General features: G+C 37.2%; 1 protein-coding gene across 4 annotated transcripts in view; it reads left to right on the forward strand.

Moving 5' to 3' along the window:
- Nucleotides 1-17,662, forward strand: part of AGTR1 (angiotensin II receptor type 1) — a 30,414-nt gene extending 12,752 nt beyond the window's left edge. For 3 of the 4 annotated variants that reach the window (XM_075098890.1, XM_075098889.1, XM_075098888.1), the window contains one exon: nucleotides 9,061-11,214. In XM_075098890.1, coding sequence (XP_074954991.1) covers nucleotides 9,114-10,193 — 1,080 coding nt within the window. In that variant the 5' untranslated portion in view covers nucleotides 9,061-9,113 and the 3' untranslated portion in view covers nucleotides 10,194-11,214. Of the gene's footprint in view, nucleotides 1-9,060; nucleotides 11,215-14,840 lie in introns of those variants that run through there. The other variant, XR_012661517.1, reaches the window with a different exon arrangement.
- The last annotated feature ends 2,156 nt before the right edge of the window (nucleotides 17,663-19,818 follow it).

Genomic DNA, 19,818 nt, shown 5'->3' on the forward strand with positions numbered 1-19,818 from the left:
AAAATTCAGCTATAGGTTTAGTAACCTAAGTAAGGAAAAGGTGATCTTCATTCCTGTCAAGAGAGTACAGCTGAGGTGACTGGGACAAGGGGATATCACATGAAGATTCACCTTTCAGACACCATCTTTTCTGAAGCTTAGCCTTTTGATGTTTAGTTTCAGAAGTACTGAACTAGAAGTATTGAGCTAGAAATATATTTTACTGTATTTTATTATCTTTTCTGCTTTAAGTTACTGCTGTGCAGATAATTTTATATTCATATCTCTTAAGGATGTATAATACCCAAGACATATTAAACACCAGCGAGTTTGCAACACATTCATGCAGCCTTGGTCAAAGAAAGAAAACAGAGGTTGCTGTGATAGATAAACATGAAAGAAAGAACCAGGAAATTACATGAAAATCTAAGGTATCTGGAGCATCGGATACACTGTCAAGCCAGAACCGGTGGTCTTTAAAACCACCACCTCACTGACCTTCCCCAAGAGATTAGATAAACACACTGCATGTTGAAAATGGTTAATCCTTCAGTGTTTTGGAGTCCTGTTCTACATTTATTGAACCCAAGAATGTTTTTCCTCCTCTTAACAGCAGAGAAAACAAAATTGTGTGTATCTAGAGGAAAAGCTCCCAGAAAACGTTTCCTTTTAAACCTAAACCTAGAAGATCCAAAAAATGAAACCTATAAACTAAAATACTGAAACTTACTCTCAACTGCAAGACTTTTGGCTAACCATAATGAGTACTCTGTGGATCAATCAGTCAAACCTGTACCAAAAAAACCCAAAACCAACCCCCCAAAAAAACAAACCCAAAACAAAAAAAAAACCCTAATAATTGCCATGCTAGCGTTCACTACAGCACTCAATTCTAGTGAGGCTGAGAAACTAGTGAAGTTGAGCAATCCTTCCTTGGCACTAACATCTGCAAGTAAAATTTTATAGCAATATGTACACCAGGATTTCCCAACTTCCAAGGGAATTGGTAGAGTTAACTCTGGCCAAAGAGCTAAGTAGCACAAAGAAATATTTCCAGCGTTTCTGGTCTCTGTAAGTATTATCACAGTATACGCAAAAAATAGTCCAAACTTCCACTGCTGCTGCAGATGCTAGAATTATAACTGTTATGTTATTAAACTGTAGGCTGTTAAAAAGAGCATGCAGAAAATGTGTCACGTATTACATTGTAGTATTATTAAGAATTTGATGTCCCAAAGCAGTACTTGGAAGATTCTATTCTTCTCTCCACAGCCCCATAAATTAGTGTTTTAGAGGTGGCCGTTCACTTATGCCAATTTTTGCCACATCCATTTCTAACACAAAGCCCTTGAGTGTGCAAATGGAAGATTAGTTTTCTTTATTCTGTGTTTTAAATCTAGCCAACTGCTTGCTAGCTTTCTGTCTCGAGATATCACGTCTATTCTCTCTAAATGCTATTTTTAGCAGCTTCAAGATATAAACATCATATGCTTGTACCCAAACATCCCTTAAGTGCATAGAGATACACTGACACTGTATAAGCAGTTTGATATAAAAATAGGACAAGACACTGATTATTTCTACATATCTGGCACAAGACAATATAGCTAATACAAATTTTTTGGTTCTACTTTGCTCATCTACTAGTTTCAATAAAATAAATGTCACTATAACACTAACAACCTTTCTTCTCTACCTGGATTGAAAGCTGTTTGCCCTTCCCAGCATTAGAGAATTATTTAGGTAAATAAATAATTTGAAACAGAGTAACATCATCATGTGGTGACACTGTCCAAAGGGGTAATGACAACCCAGGTGTATTAGTAAAAAGGAGCGGGGCGGGGCTAAAAAGTGTTGAAGATGCTTACACTTTCAGGTTGTGAAGTTGTTTACAGTTAATGAAATACATGTATAGCACTTGAGGTCTAAAAATACCCATTTGGATAATAAAAAATGTATAGGCCCATGTTGCCTTTTAATTTCCAAAAATCCCTTATATCACTTTAAAAAAAAAAAAGATTAAAAATAGTTCTGAAGTGGCATTTTCAACAATAAAAATACCTTCCTCCAAAAAGGAAAACACAAGTTTGAGTCAAGTTAACCTAGAATTACTTTCAAGACTACTCCCTGGCTGATACTTGGAAAAAAAGACTTGTATGATGAGTTGTATGATTAACAACATGTCTAGCTAGTTTTAAAATAATCTTTTAGTCTAATGAATAGGTGTCACTATTTTTCCATCTGCATTTTTAAAATAAACTATACTTTTACTCTCCATTTTAAAATATTCTTAATTTTTCTCAGAAACTAGAGAGTTTAGGCTGCATATGTCTTTGAAAAATATCAGGATCTTGTTCCATGACTTAAGTGCAAGAGTTGGACTGAAGGTTAGCAAAACCAGGAATGTACTAGAATAAAAGAAATTAGATACAAGCTAGTAGTTACTAAAATAAGATAGTTCACTCCAGTACATTATACTTTACATAAACGCAGAAGTTCAATGATAGGTATTTTGCCTTGTGTTTGCATCTTAAATAATCTTGAAGGAAGGGGATATTTTGAAAAGTGATGGCACTTGAATATAAAACAAAGCAATTCTTTTATTTTAAAATAGGAAATACAGACCTCTAGTGGTCAAATTATATGAGTTAAACTTCAAAGTGATTTAAATGTTACAGTGCTTAACTGTGTTACTTTCCTTTTCCTTTACATTTTCCTCTCCCCCCAGTCATTCAAAATCACACACACCCCCAATTCCACTGTTCAGTCATTCCACAAGCATTGATTTTTCCCAGAGGAAAAAATCCTTTCATCTGTCCTTTTCTCACATAAATTTTATGAGTGAAACTGAGTACAGTTGAAAGATACTTGGGAAATGAAGGGAAAATTAATGAGTAGTCTATGGAAACAAAGAGGAGAGATGTTTGTTCTTTTCAGAAGAAACTATGAAGCCATCATACAGAAGGACAGAATCTTTTGAAATATGCTGGAGGAATAAATACAGAGAAGTTCTTACAGACAAGGTCAGAGTACATAAACAGTTCACATTTACAGGGTAGCAATAACTGGTCCTCTGCTAGTGCAAAATAATTGATAAGTAATTTAGAATTCTGATGTTACAGAAGAACCAGATCCGAGAAGGACCACAGGCAGTTTATTTTCCAGCTATACAGAGCTAGCACAAATGAAGCAGATGAGTTTCAAGTCTTGCAAGGGGAAGGCACAAAGAGTCCATGTATAGGTTAGAGAATTAAAAAGATAAATATTTTGCTCTAAAATGGAAAAAAAAAAGCAAACACCACAAAATTGACAGCAATTTCAACAGACTGGCAGTTGATTCATGAAAGACTGACCAGGAGGACAGCTATTAAATGAAAATGCACAGGCCAGTACAAGGTCCTGCAAATTCTGTTTGTTCTCATGTCAGGCCACCTCCTGATCCAAAATTGCATAAGCAACAGCCAGCTTGGCATTTACTAATACAGATCTTCTGAAGCTTGCTTTCTGTTCTTGGTGCTCATGAACTGATGTACAGACAGTGTTCCAGTCCTGTACTACCTATTGCAGTTCCACTTCAGTTCTGTTTTGATTTATTGTCATTTACCATGAAGCCAGAGACCAACCTTTATGGGAGATAGCGGCAATGATGCCAGGACACCTATGCACACCACAAGGCCACAATAGTTTGAATTACATGCCCTTATTTGCCCAAGTGTTTGCATTTCTCCCACCCTCCACAATTCAGTTATCAACTCTGGACTAAAAATACTTTGGAAAGCCATGAATGGGGAACACAGACTGTTAGAAGGAGCAGCAGAAATAAGAGCTAGGACAAAGGCAAATTTAGGGGTTCACAGAAGTGCTGCTCAGGAACTCCAGGAAAGCAGAGAAGATACAGAAGCAGGCATATGAAGTAGAAGAAATTATATTCATTAAGGCAGTGAGGATAAAGGGGGTTGTTCTGCTGGATAGGAAAAAAAAGGCTGTGAAATAAAGCATGTGTGAAGTGTCATTAGTTTCTTAGCAATTAGAAAAAGAAGATAGAATAAATTAGGAAAGGGGGGACTAAAGTCTCAACATAAAGGAAAAAAGCTTATGCCACCAGAAAGAAACAAACATAGCTAATATATTGAACATACTGTTCCAAACATTTTTCAGCCTTTCTTCTTCTGGTGCAATAATTTTATATAAAAATAGAATGCATCATCATCTTAAGCATGGAAATATCTTCTCATTTGTAAGAAAAGCAAATAGTCCACCTACCACCAGAAGAAAAAAACCCCTCACATTACCTAATGGTGAGGTGGCTAAACTGTGGCATGATTGGTCAGCCTGAGTTTATTTAGTCTTTGCCAAAGCAAATACAAAAACCGCATATTTGTTCAAAATCTGACTTGTGACAGCTGCTTACCTATTTATAGCTGATGAAGTTCTCACAGAAAGCCACAGACAGTGCTATCTTATCTTTCAGTAGGCAAAGTGTTGTTTACCTTGCAAAGGCTTAGCATTCCTTGTTGTTTCCACAGGCAGTTTAATTAGGATGCATGTTCACCCAACAGAAGCAATGAATGGAGTGGTAAATAATAGTTGGTGGTGTAGTCTGAAGCATTTCATTATCAGTGACTTATTATAATCATTGTAATTAAAAAAGATAAAAGTTCAAAAAGGACAGTAACATACAATAGGGGTGGTTTGCTACTCACCAGATAATTTGTTTTAAGACTGATGTTGCCACACCATTCACAGTCCCATCAATTCAATCCTCTTAGAAAAAGCTCCTTGTGTATCAGCCTTAAAATGATCCAATTATCATTATGTTAACTCAGGTCATTTGACATGCTTTAAATGGAATTATCAACGTGCACAATTTCAATACTTGCATTTAACTGGCCAGTGGTTTAACCCGCTCTGGTGAATTCTGGCAGCATAAAGCTGTACCAGCCCTCTATTTCTGTAATGTTTTTAAACAATCTGCTCTATACCCATGTAGAAGTATCTGCTTTGCATAATGTGTATATAGCCATGATCCTGGGACAAGCAGGTAAACTGTGGCAAGCAAGAATAACGGGAAAAATGGCAGTGGTACAGAAAATAAATCATTGCCTTTAAGGAGTTCACACCACCACAGCTGCCCTGTCTCACCACTTAGCACTGCTATGGGCCCATGCCTTCCAGAACAAATTACTTTCCTCGCCTGTGCTGAAGCTTTTCCTAATGCTCTAAAGTTACAGGCAACCTCAAGGCATCAGATCTACCTGAGGCTAGATCTGAAACTTCAAAATATCCAGGAAATTTAAAAATTCAGCTTGGGATTAGCAGTGCCTTCCTCACTATGTTTCAAATGTAAGGCTCTTACGAGGTTCATTCTCACAGCAACATTCAAACTGTTTTCAGATATACATATGGCAATCCATATCTATTTACCGAAAGGCAATCTCATAATGTATTTCTGCTTCCTTTTCATTTACTGAAAATAGTGACTGATTTCTGTATTTATTGATTGTAATTCTTTAGTATAATTTCAAATTGGTAACATACCAAACACATCCTTTGCACAATTCTACTGACTTCAGTGTTACACCTTTAATTCCAGAAGGGTTATAGTCTTGTACAGGTAAATTGAAGTATTGTGCTATTTCCTGACTAAATTCCTGACCCTTCATGGGAATTGGTCTCCCTTTTTCACTTTACAAGCACTCCAAAATAAGCTCAGGGAATTCAATACCTTAGAGCCAGACACAAGTTTCCCAACTCAATTATTTTTTGTTTAACAGATTTCTGAAAACACAATATAATCATTACTACACTTTCTTGAAGTACATATGCTATTAATTACATTCATGAAAGCTAATACTGGCATGAAAAAGTACAGGCCACCATGTGGGTAGAAGAGGGAAACTAGAAGTTAAACAACAAAACACACTACACTGAAGGGGAAGATGAAGTGGCTGTGAGAAAGGTGCCTTGACATCTACCATGGCACAGAAACAATCCCACTGAAGGGATGTTATGGTTTAATCCCAGCCAGCAACTAAGCCCCACACAGCCATTTGCTTACTCCCCCCTGGTGGGATGGGGAAGAGAATTGGAAGGGTAAAAGTGAGAAAACTTGTGGAGTTTGAGATAAGGACAGTTTAATAGGTAAAGCAAAAGCCATGCACACAGGCAAAGAAAACAAGGAATTCATTCACTCCTCCCCACGGGCAGGCAGGTGTTCAGCCATCCCCAGGAAAGCAGGGCTCCATGACGCATAGCAGTTACTTGGGAAGACAAACACCACCACTCCAAATGTCCCCTTTTTCCTCCTTCTTCCCCCAGCTCTATATGCTGAGCACGACGTCATATGGTGTGGAATATCCCTTGGGTCAGTTGGGGTCAGCTGTCCCGGCCGTGTCCCCTCCCAACCCCTTGTGCCCCCCCAGCCCACTCACTGGTGGGGTGAGAGGCAGAAAAGGCCTTGACTCTGTGCAAGCCCTGCTCAGCAGGAACTAAAACATGCCTGTGTTATCAACCCTGTTTTCAGCACAAATCCAAAACACAGCCCCATGCTAGCTACTGTGAAGAAAATTAACTCTACCCCAGCCAAAACCAGCACAAGGGGGAACATTCATCATCAGCTACATTTGTCTTAGCCACTGAATCCACCAGTACACACAGAGCAGGACACACTTGCCACATAGTACCACCAATTGGTTAATCTAGTCACAGAGAAAGGTCTTGCTCAGCCTTAACTGGGCCCTGATCTACTTTATGGCAAATCTAACTTGCAGTGGTGATTTTATTAGTAGAGACTTCATACAGTTTCTTACTGCTAAATTCTGGGCTGTAATCTCAGTGAGTATATAAGTGAGCAAAGACTATGATAATGAATAGACCACACAGCACCAGCATGTAGCTGGGACAGGGCAAATATTGCAAGACCTTGATGTTGCAGAATCTATCAGTTATTGTCAAATCTCCTTGGCCACTTTCACAACCAAGGAATGAGATAAGAGGATTTATCTTGAGATCTTTTTATTGTAGTTCTCCCTGTTCTATGGATAGAATGACCTTCCACAGAGCCAAACACCACGTATACTAGATTTGGAACAGTTTGAAAGCCCAGAAGTTTTGCTCAGGATGTATTACAGTGCCACATGCAATCAAAATGGCATATATTTATGTCAGCTGTATTTGATTCACTTTTTAACTTCTTAAATATGGCAAAAATAGCTGATGTCATTTTGAAGCATCTGTACCAAGACAAGACTAATTCATAGAATTAATTGGAGAGACTGAGAGGTGTTGCACATCTTGACAAAGGGTTTATTAGTTGCATTTAACTATATATTCCAAACTTGATAGAATTATCAAGAACCTAAATCTTGAAATTACCCTGCTAGCTTTATGGAAATGAATCAGCTTATTCATGCAAAAATATAGTAGAACATGAGCTAAGAGAGAGAAATATCAAGTCTTTCAAAAGCTAATAAACTGAGACCCAAAGGGTGACCTTTCTAACAAGATGCTGACTGCAGCCCATATTCTGGGTTCAGTTCCTGGCTCCGCTTCAGATTTCCTGTGTGGGCTTTGCCAAGACATATCTATGCCTCACTTCCCTATTAAAAAAGACAATCCATTTGGAATAAGATTTGTCTCCCAACAAGAGCATGTCAGACACTTAACAGAGTAGCATTCTGCCCTTTACAGGAACATCAGTGCTGAACAACACAAATAATGAGCACCTACCTCTGTAAGAACGTAGCCCATATTTCTATGACAGGTATCTTTCCTTTCCAAACGTATCTGTTCTGCCCAGGGTGTATATTTATCTGTATAAAAGTGATTTACATTTGTAAGGGGTTTGGTTTTTTAAAGACAATATATTTCACTTAGTCCATGGTTGAGGCAGCACAGGTTGGGTTTGGCTGACAGCTGTCAGGATCCTGCAGACATCACTAAACATTACTCTGCAATAATATTTTTTTTTTAATATCTCCACTGTTTTTGAGGGAAGGCTGTCTATTTGTTGACTTTAGAAAAGATTTAGTGTCAGAGTCACTTAGAGCACATTACCTGCTTCCTGAAGTCATAAGTCATTATTAATGAAATCATTCTTGCAGAACACACAAACCGTGGCAAACCAAACAGGTGCCCTGTAAAGGAGATTTCATACTGTTGCCATACACTTAATACAGTCTGGGGATATTTTTCATACACAGACTACAACAAACTCTTGGATACATAAATTTTGTCAGTAACTGAAAAGGTAATGTGAATTGTGGTTCCCCCTTCCACCCTTCTTAAACTCTTTCTACAGTTTCCAATGTGCAGCAAATCAGCACATGTCTGGGTTTTCACAGATAGTTCATACACACACCCCCCACACCCCTTATTTATAGTTAAATACTATAGTTCCAAGCCAGATGGGGAGCTAGGTAACTTCTGAATATTTAAGGTATCTATGGTACAACAGAACATTAGATTACATGAGTATCTTCATCTTTCTCTTTGATGTAAAAATTGTCTTAAAGAATTAAGCTTAATGAATAGAAAAAAATTCTAGTGATTCACATCAGAGATTAAAATAAGTACCTAATCTGAATTCACTTATTTCCTTAATGCATTACATTTTGTAATTACAGAATGAACTGGTATTCAGAGTGCTTAAGTGTCATTTCTGAGATACCTGAATAACTTTGCTTATTAGATATATTACCTATTTGTGGAAAAAAATAACCTAAAGACTCTCCTGAATTTATAGTCATCTGCTATTTTGGGTCTATTATTTTTATGACATGTTCACTAACCAGTCTTATTTTAAATTGGAACCTTGTTAATTGAAAGAAGTTTGTTAGATTTCATTTACATTAAAAAGAATCTAACAACGCTCAGCCAACTCCTAACATTCTTTCTTCTGTTTGATTCTGCAAACAAAGTCTATGTTAGAATAGAAATTGCATGAGAAAACACTTCAAGATTATTTTTAAATTCAAAGACATTGATACACTGTGTTAGACAAAAACTTGACATTTAAATGAAACTTTTAAAAAATTAAATCCCTGTCATGAATAATATTTTCTTCCTCTTTTCCCCTCCTAGGTGTGAACTCTATATTTTTTCCCTGGAGCTAGGTTACAGCTGAAGAGATCAAGATGGTCCCAAATTACTCTACTGAAGAAACCGTTAAAAGAATCCACGTCGACTGTCCTGTTTCAGGAAGGCACAGTTACATCTACATTATGGTTCCAACTGTTTACAGCATCATCTTTATCATAGGTATATTTGGGAACAGCCTGGTCGTTATTGTCATTTACTGCTACATGAAATTAAAAACAGTAGCCAGCATCTTTCTTCTAAATCTGGCACTGGCTGACTTGTGTTTCTTAATAACTCTGCCACTGTGGGCAGCCTACACAGCCATGGAGTACCAGTGGCCTTTTGGCAACTGTTTATGTAAGTTAGCGTCAGCGGGGATAAGTTTCAACCTGTACGCCAGCGTGTTCCTCCTCACATGCCTTAGTATCGACCGGTACCTGGCCATAGTACACCCAGTGAAGTCCCGAATTCGACGTACCATGTTTGTTGCCAGAATAACTTGCATTGTCATCTGGCTTCTCGCCGGAGTGGCCAGTTTGCCCGTCATCGTTCACCGTAATATATTCTTTGCTGAGAACTTGAACATGACAGTCTGTGGTTTTCGGTATGACAACAATAACACAACGCTCCGGGTCGGGTTGGGTTTATCCAAAAATTTGCTGGGCTTTTTGATTCCTTTTCTGATCATATTAACAAGCTACACCTTAATTTGGAAGACCCTGAAGAAGGCATATCAAATTCAAAAAAATAAGACTAGAAATGATGATATTTTTAAGATGATTGTGGCAATAGTATTTTTCTTCTTCTTTTCCTGGATTCCTCATCAAGTGTTCACTTTTCTGGATGTATTAATTCAATTACATGTAATAACAGACTGCAAAATCACTGATATTGTGGATACAGCTATGCCCTTCACCATTTGCATTGCTTACTTTAACAATTGCTTGAATCCTTTTTTTTATGTTTTTTTTGGAAAAAACTTTAAAAAATACTTCCTTCAGCTAATAAAATACATTCCACCAAATGTCAGCACACATCCAAGCCTAACAACAAAAATGAGCTCCCTCTCATACCGGCCACCAGAAAATATACACTTGCCCACTAAAAAGACGGCCAGGTCTTTCGACACCGAGTGATGCCTATTGCAATCTCCTTTTCTTGAACAACCTTGTGAACAACGGAGCAAGAATGACAAAATTCATCTGCAGTTCTGAACATCACAGCTTACTGCTCATTACAGAAACATTAGATCACCTCAGAGAAATCATACTGTAAAGATTTAGCAGTGGCCTTCTATTTTGCATTGTGAAGAGGACTGTTTGGTTTTCGTTTTGTTTTTCTTTACCAAAAAGCAACATAAATGGTGAACAGGCATGTCAGAGTTTCTGTCCGCATCCTGCCATTTACTCAGGGCTACAAAAGAAGGGTAGAGAAAACTCCTAACTCAACTTCAGAGATCTTTTTAAAGGAAAGGCTTCTTGTATAAATTACATGAATCATGAAGGACCTGTTTTGCACATTCATGAGCTATTCCAAATTTTGTTCAAGAACCTGATGGAACGACACTGCTTGTTTTTAGGGATTTAATGAAATAAGTGTCATATCTTCATATTTATACGTTTTCAAATATATGCTATATATAGAGGCCCAATTTTAAACTCAAATGGAAATTTAAATCAGAATGAAACCAATTTCAAGGACCTTATGCTACTATTTTTCATTTTTTAAATGGCAAATTTTTCATAATATATGCAACAAAATGCAGATTTATTTATTAAATATAGAATAAATATTTTTAGATTTATATTCCTACTCATAGATTTCAAACATTGCTTCATTAATGTACATTTATATCCCAGCAGGTATTTTTATAGTAGCTTAAAAAAATATCTATATAAAAACAAAAATGGAGTTCACTTAACCTTTCCTCATGATATGCCACACTGACTTTGAAGAACATTACTTACGGAGTGGGTTGACTCCATACTCTATGTGACTAATAGTAAAATTCTGTATTTGAAAACATGAGTTCTGGGACAGAGGTGATCAGAAAACTTCAAACTATTTTTGTATAACCACCAGTGCACTTGATGATCAAATCCACTCAATTTTTCAAATTCCTGACATTTAATAAACCCCCATTCTGATAAACAAAAATGTAGCAATGCTTGTATTACAGTTTAGCTAATAATGCTTTTAGTCACATCACAAAACGTTCCAGATCAAACTTACTCTTGGCTTTTACGGACTTACTCTCCATTCATACAAAACTAAGCCTAGAGTATTTGCTCCCTGTAGAACTTTTTTTATGTGTATGGAACAAATTCAAATTTATACTAGCATAAGTCAGAACAAAAGTCTGGCTTAAACTCTCCATACAAATGATAGGGGAAAGATGATAAACACTGTAGGAAGTTTCAACTAATGAGACACTTATATGTCCTTTATACCTCAAATAACGAGCTCCAGAAACTATTAATCCTTGATTCACACTCATTTATTGTCTTCAAACATAAACAAGTTCATAAATACTTTCTGACATAGTAAAACTTCAGAAGAAATTCCAAAACTTCATATATATCATGTAGACAGTTACATGACCATTGAAAATTTGCAGTATTTATAACCTTCAAAATCATACATCTAATGTGGCTTTATCTCAGGTAGCAAGTGGTTAGATTATCCACATTTTCTGGTTATCAGTCCCTTGCATATACACAAATAATGCTTTAATTTTTTTTTTACTTTAGGAAATCATTTTAAATCAAAACACAACAGAAAAGTTATTTCTGTAGTTTAGTACTTCTTAAGAAAAAAAATGGGACTGCAACCAGGTCTGGAACCTTGTGCCTCTTCCTGCTCTTTCATTCACTTATTTTAAGGCAAGTTTCTTCAGTTTTGTCTTTGTTCTTCCAGTTGCAAATTGGGATCAATCTCTACTTATATATGTCACAAGGCACTGTGAAGATTCACTAAAGCTTCTAAAGGTGCATGTTTTAAAAAATGTTTTCACTGAAGGTTTAAGCTAATTTAATTGCAAGCTAGTATCTCAAAATCTGAAACCTGAGTGTCATTTAAAGACACGGTTAAATTATTCCTATTGTATGTAATGCTTTATATTTAGCTTACATCTATCCTTATATGTGAGACAGCTATTCGTTAAAAACGAATACAGCAATAGTCCCATGCATTACAAACAGCATCCAGAACAGTACCACTCCCTCAGCACTCAGTAAGCTGACGAAGGACTGACAGAACTTGCTATTTATCTGTACGATATTTTGTTCATGTACATGTGCACATGCTGAGCAGCAGCATCGGGAGCTTCCCCTGGCAGGAGCAGAGCTCTCAGACAGTGTGCTGTGCTTGCCACCTGCTGGATACAGCCACAAATTTGTTTTTCATCTCAAAAGTTGTTACAGGAAGAGGCAGCAATATTTCCCCGTGTCCTGATGGATCCGGAGATCCTCACCTTTGTCAAACCTTCTGTAGAAATTAAGTACAAACTTGTCCATCTGGGAGGCAGTTAACGTCCTTGACAGAGGCTAAGCATTTCCTCATCACCTGCTGATGCCTTTGGTCACTGAACTCTAGTGTCCCCAACGACCACAATAGCTCATTTGCAAAACGTCAATTGCGTAACTAAAAGAGCCATCCCAAAGAGAAGTATATACATATGAAAACAAAAATCAAAGCGTATTTGTGCACATGATAACTAAGTATTTAGCTGAAAGAACTTATTTATCACCAAGAAGAAAAAGAATCAGAATCAGTAGTGACCGTGAACAGTAAAAATGACTGTATTACAGCAGAAAAGAGAAAGAAGAGAAGCCATTGTTAGTGATTTTGATCGTTTCGTGCCAGATCCTGCATTTTCAAGGGACTGCGTAATTTAGGCTGCTGGTGCCACCTGTGCCTACCTGCATCATGGGAAAAAGCACGAGCATGCACATTTGGCTGGGCTGTTGCAGGAAAGGCAGGAGGGGATTGCAGCTGGTGTGCTTTGAAGGCAAGACTGACCTTGATTTGGTAGGCAAAGAAAGTGGAGGGCAAAGCTGCTGTTAAATAATGCTGGGAAATCTTTGTTCTCCTAAGGGTCCTAAGGGGTAGGTCATCATCTGCCAAATACAGTGGACCCTAGTTTAGTGTTCCCTTAAAAAAAAAAAAAAGATACTGAAAAGTATCTAAAGGTGAAACTCTCCAGCAACTCTAACTAGGCAGCAGCAGAGCACAAACTCTTCTGGCACACGGAGTGACTGTACAGCCACATCCTGCAGTTCCAGGCATACCCACAAAGCCCCAAACTGACAGCTGACTGAGCTGTCCCTGTTTCCCTCAGCACACCCACACCGCTTCCATCACGCATCTAGCTGAGCCCAAAGCAGGCGCTGAGCAACAGGTTGTTGGTGAGCCTAACACTCCCACGCTTAGCTGCTTGCTGAAAATACTGTGCTGGAGCCCATGCCTGGGGCACGAGCAGGCAGTGGAGCAGTGTGAGAGTGTGCAGGATCTGGCCACTGTTGTGGACCCTTGGCTGTATGGTCCCTCCTGAAGGGCAGGTAAGAGATGGCAAGAGTATCCTTTGGTCCCAGAACCTAATCATTGCCAACAGAGGAGGAGGAGTAAGATTTGGCTTTATGTGACTTCACCATCTTTAGGAGCTCTTTGTTGAGCCACCTTGATTTAATACAAAATAAGAACTAGCTACGTGTGTTTAAGAACAAACTCCCACTATCTGAAAGAACACAAAGCTAATTAAGATACAGTAGTATCCTGTTATTTTAAAAAGAAGTGTCCAAAGTGCTTTTCATTCTCAGGATGACCAAAGTAAAATACTTGACAAACTCTTAGCCTGTCCCTGTACTCTCCTGGTGTGAAGAACTCAAGCCAGTATTAATGGGGACAGCATACAGCTAGCCCTAAATCCAGGGATCGCTACTCCTAATCTATCGCAATTATACTCTGTTGACTTGTTTGAATTAATACTTTCTTTCTGCTGGCAGAATAATTACTGAATCACATTATGTTTGACATATACATATGTAATATTTATTTCTATTTATTGTGCGATAGTACTCTATACGACTTATATTTCATGCTCTGCTCTCTGCTTGTTTGCCCATTATATGCCTATCCTAAATCATACTATATAATCTGCACTGATTAGCCTAAATTCTAACAAAATAATTACAGATACAATAGAGATTAATTTGGCTTCTCAGTTTAACAATTTCCTCATGCTTACATTGCTAATCAAGATGTTGCAGAGTAAGTACAAAGCCAAAAGTCCTTTCCTTTACCAGAAATACTATTTAGGTGATGGTTTTCATCATCTACTTGAAACTGTGACAGCAACAGAGAATATAGTAGGATTCCCAGGTCTGGTTTAGTTTTGTTTGCATAGCTTCAGCAATGGTTTATCTTACTGACCTCTTTTTTAAATATCCTGAAGTGTAAGTATTCCCAGGGAGAAGTTTGCAATGGAAAGGACAAAAAATACTTGGGAGGGGGTGGAAGAAGGCCTAAAGCAAAGACTTGATGATTTTGGAAATATTTAGTGTTAAATGTAAATACTTAATTTTATTTTTGCAACAGATCAAAAAGAAAAATAAAAGAACCTAAGAATAAATCTTTCAGCCAGTAGTAAAAACTTCCAGAAAGTTCCGAGAGGCTCTTTTAAGTTTCTTAATAATGTCCTGCTCAGTTTGGAACATATCAAAACCATTCTTATCCCGCTCACAAGGTCAGGGTCCCCAGCTCTGCTCTTCTGTATCACATTACAGGCTTGGCCAGACCATCATCCCACCAGCTTGTGCAAAGTGATGAGGTGGTTCTATCAATCATCGAGTCCGTTTCATCAGCGACCTCACTACCAAGGCTGAACTAACAAATCCTCAATGTTAATGGCAGAGCTGTCAAGCTCATTGTCACTGGTGAGTTCTGCAGACGTGGCTAGATGCTCGAGAAAGCAGTACAGATCACATCTGAGAACAGCATTGGGCGATCTTTTTAGTGGACCAGTGCCATGGCCTGCAGCTTTAAAAGTAAATTAAGTAACAAGAACTAGATATTATCTTCTTTTAATTTTTTTTTGTGCAGTCGTAAGTTGTGAAATGGTAGATATTCATGTTTTCTATTTCAGTAGAAATGGCTTTATATTGTAGAAGTTTACTACTGGTATATAAGAACTTTTATTGTCTAAAGTATTACTGAAAACATACGTGTCATCAATAGACGTCTTTGTGAAAGTCATCTCCACTGCTCTATTAATCCACCCAAAGCAAATAAATATGTTTGTATATTATTGTAAATACTACACTATTATTAGTATCTATAGCTATGTATCTTAGAGAAGTATTTCTATTTAAGGCTGTAATATTTTATACCACCATTCCTCATCCCTTTTAATCCAAAGTCTAACCCAGCTCCCCCTAAACTCCTGAGATATATAGGCTGTGTCTGCAATTCATAGTGGAAAGGCTACCTGGCCGGCTCCAAAATCACTTGTAGAACAGCAATTCAGTAATTCACTTGTGTTTCCCAGAACTGGCCAAGCTGGTAAAGTTTCCTTGGAGTGGATACTTTGATGTTTCTAAACATTGCCACATTGTACAGTGGGTTCAGTGGAAACAGGATCAGGTTCCAGCATAGTAAGAGGGGATTGGTGCTTTCCCCGCCCACCCCACCCACAAAAAAGGTAGAATGAATCACATGTTTCCATTTCAAATTTGTAGGAAAATAAAATTGAATTTAATCTTACATATCCCTAGTAAATCCCACTTCATACTCTGTTTTATAGTGTCACACACTGGAAAAAAAGTGAAAAATAGTTAAAGGCTAGGCCTATGAAATTTTATAGCTTATCTACTGAATAACTTATGTATTTTCTATGTATTTTAATTATTCCTTAGCTTTATATATTGGCAGTTCTGTGAGGCTAGAGTCAAGCACAGGCCCTGGTGCAGGAGGGGGTATACATCCCTTGGAGCTTTACAGCTTAATCAGAGGGTGAAAAATTGATAGAACAGGGTGGAAAGCAAAGACTGTTGCTGAACAAATGCAAAACTGTGAAGATATTTCACCCTCCTGTTAAATAAAAACAAAAAAAATCTATTTTTTTTTTAACCAAAGTGAGCCAAAAAGAGAGCCTCTCTCATTGAAAATAAGAAAGCAAAAAGAGTAGAAATGAGGAACCACCCTCTACACTCAGTCCTAGAATCAAGGTTGGAAAAGTCCTCTAGGATCAAGTCCAACCATCAACCCCACACACACACACTTTGATGCATCTCCAACTACTATGCTCAAGCAAATGTAAACTTGGCCATTTTTATGAAACTGAATGAATAACCAGAAATGTTTCAGTCAATGGATGTGTATAAGATATTAGCAGCTGATTTGCCACTATTGGCTTTTCCTTCAGGAAAAAAAGTCAAATTAAGCATTATAAACCCATCAGATAATTATATGCTGAGGAAAGGAAGACCATGTACTGCATATGGACTTACATGAGCTTTGCCTACCTAGTCTGAACTCCTCCTCATGCTTAGTTTATCACACGATATACAAATACACCAAAAAGAAAAACCCTAAACCAGAAGCCAAAAAAAAGAAAAAAAAAAAAATCACAAAAAAATAGTATATGTATATTACAGTAGTGCTATGTATATTTAATTTTGCTAAACAGCTATGAAATACTAAAGGATCTAAAATAAGTTCTTTTCACAAATTTTTATTAATTTAAGTAGCCTTTTTAAAGCTTTTATAAGGGCTCAGTTTTCACTGTAAAAAACCTCCAAGCATGATAAAAAATTGCAGACCCGAAAGACCACTTTCTGTATAAGAGCAGCCATAAAGTGAAGGAATGTGTATGATTTGCAAGTTACTTTCCAAAGACAGGTCATAAGTAAATGTACAAGAGATGTAATTTCATCTGTCAGAGAACTGTTATTGCTGAACCTGAGGTTTATGCTATGATTACTCTAGGCAGAAATGTAAAAAAGGCATGCAGAAAGGCATACTTTACATTATATACTAGACTGTACTATAGAGTGCAGTGTATACATGTTAAATCCAGCAAAGTTATATCTCTGGTAGTCTTGAATTTCCCTGCTTATCTATGACAGCTTTCTGTACTTCATCTGTAATTTTTATGTGAGAGTAGACAGTAGATGTGCACTGCTCTCCTTCAGAAAAATTTACCACATTAGACAGGTTTCTGTTTAACTTAACTGTGCAAAAAATGTAAGCCTTTTTCACAGAAACAGCTACATCAGATTGATTGTATTTTGAAATATTGACAATATTAAACAATCCAAAATAACTTTAAATAAGTGTTGGTTTAACTTAATCTTCACACCATATGGTTAGATTGTTTGTTCCAAGTTTTGTTTCTCATCAAACCTACAAGTAACTGTGCTTTTAGCTTTAACTCCCAACACAGGTAGCAAAACAAAGTACAGTCTGATGAGAATGCTGGATTCTAAATAAAAATGTATGTTATCTGTACAGCTTATACCCCAGAAATTCTGAGGCTGCACATAATTTTGTTTTGATCAACAAGGTTGGTGACTCAATTTTCTGTTAATTAAAGAAAACTTTAAATGCACATTGGAAAAATACATTGTACTTATTGCTCAGGTCTAGATAATGTTCTACCAAAGGATATGCTCCTACAATTCTTTCACCTAAGGTCTCTAAGCACCTGACTTCAGTTTTCCTGTGGGACTCACCGCTAATGTGTATATCAAATGTATTTCAAGGGCTTGAGAGATCAGTGCCAAAACAGCATCAACATTCATTACTGTGACCCACAAGTGTGTGTTGGATTTAAATGTGGAACTGAATCATGGTACTGTCAAGACACTAGAAAAGTATACAGTACGTTTACAAAAAAAATCTAAAGGCATATTCCAATTTTACCTTCATTCCAAAAGACAACTGCAAACTTTACATACAAGATTAACATTTTCCTCACACTTCACTGCTTATCTTGGAGCTGTTTAAAGGCTAAATATTCTGCCAAGTTAATTCAACTATTTTGACAAGGCTGTAACGTGATAGAACATGCCTTTATCTCTCCTGTAATATCATTTGATTGATGATCCGCCCATGTCACAGGAGAAGCTGATTGACACTGCAAAGCAGATCATCCCCCCGACATTCAAGCTTGCACAGAATATCTGTGTGCTCTACACATGTTTATGGAATCCAGTTTCCCTTACTGCAAATCAAGTTTACACCTCTGGCCCAATAAAGCCATGGAGGCAATGACATCCTGAAAAAAATGCTGTAGCTAGGGACATCCCTACAGTTTGCCTACAATGAAATACCTGCAATGCCTGCAGTGTTGCATTTAATGATAATATATAATACTGACTGCCATCCAGCACATATCACAGAAGTGCCGCTGTTGAACACCAGCGTGCTGCAAATATGCACTAAAATACTCTATGGCTTGTTTTTATTTGGCAAAGCCTTGTATTTAATTAACCATGTCTACATTTAACTTTTGGTTTTTTCTACTATATGTTCTTCTCCTAACCGGCAGAGAGTATTTAATGTATAGCTGTTAAGTACACTATAACAGCGGCAAAAAAACCACGCAAGCAGTACTAAGGATGTGCTCTGTAACTGTGTGAATCCCACATTGTTTTTAAATCTTTGTTTTCACAGAAAACAAAGTCTAAGACTTTCTCTATATGCTTTGAATCTGGGAAATGTTTAATTTCCCAAAAGCACAATGAAATCCTCTCAGGAGGTCTCTACCAAATTTGAAAACAAACAAACATTCTTATGCAAGAGTTTTGAATCAAAATTTAAACATTACTTTAAAATTTAAACTAGATTTCTGGCCTACTATTAATTCTGCTGACTCTGCATTTGTCAGGATTTTGCTGGCAGTCCTTTCAGCATTTCTTTCTCCTTCAGAGGACCTCTTTAAGTAACAGGAGATAAAATATTTTTTTAAGCAGAGGGAAAAAATTAAAAAATACATAGAACAAGAAACACTTGAGGACAGCTCAACACAGATCTAGTTCCCACAGCTGTATTACACACCATTGCTTTCATTACCTTGGAAATAGGTAGATTTCAAACTAAAAGCCTATCTAAAAGGCAGAAGTTGTCTGAAGGCTCAGTATTACCTCAGGCTGTTTGAAAGGTATAAATCTTCAGGCATGACAGGAATCAAAGTTGCAAACATGCATTTAAGCATACTTTAAACCCTTTAATATTCTACATTTAGACTTTCACATTCCGCCTTGTGATAGCAAGCATTGCCATTGATTTAGAGAAGTAAAGTCATAGCAGTTCTGCAAACATTGGCCATAAACCTGTCACAGCTGATCCTGTGAGCAAACACTGCAGTCTAAACACTGCTCCTAAGATTTCTGTAGTGTGGTACTGGAATCTGTTTTATTTCTATCTAAAATGGTATTGCTGTATGGATAAGATTATAACTGCTAGCCTGTTAAATGACACTTTTCATTTTTAAGATGATACAAAAAAAGATGAAAATACACAATAATCTCCAATGCACAATACTGAAGAGCTTTAAGAATACAGGGAGTGGTACTGTGGTGTGCAAAAGATATTTCTCAAACAAGCACAAACGCAGGTTGAATCCCATTCACTCTGATGTCAGCTGAAATTTTACTATTGGCTTGAATAAAAAGACAAGGCTTGGTTGTAAAACGTCTCACATGCTATAATTGATTTTAGAAATGGAGCAAAATTAGCATCTGAACAATCATTTAATCTCCT

This window comes from Phalacrocorax aristotelis, chromosome 7 (assembly GCF_949628215.1).
Source record: "Phalacrocorax aristotelis chromosome 7, bGulAri2.1, whole genome shotgun sequence".
Taxonomy (NCBI): domain Eukaryota; kingdom Metazoa; phylum Chordata; class Aves; order Suliformes; family Phalacrocoracidae; genus Phalacrocorax; species Phalacrocorax aristotelis.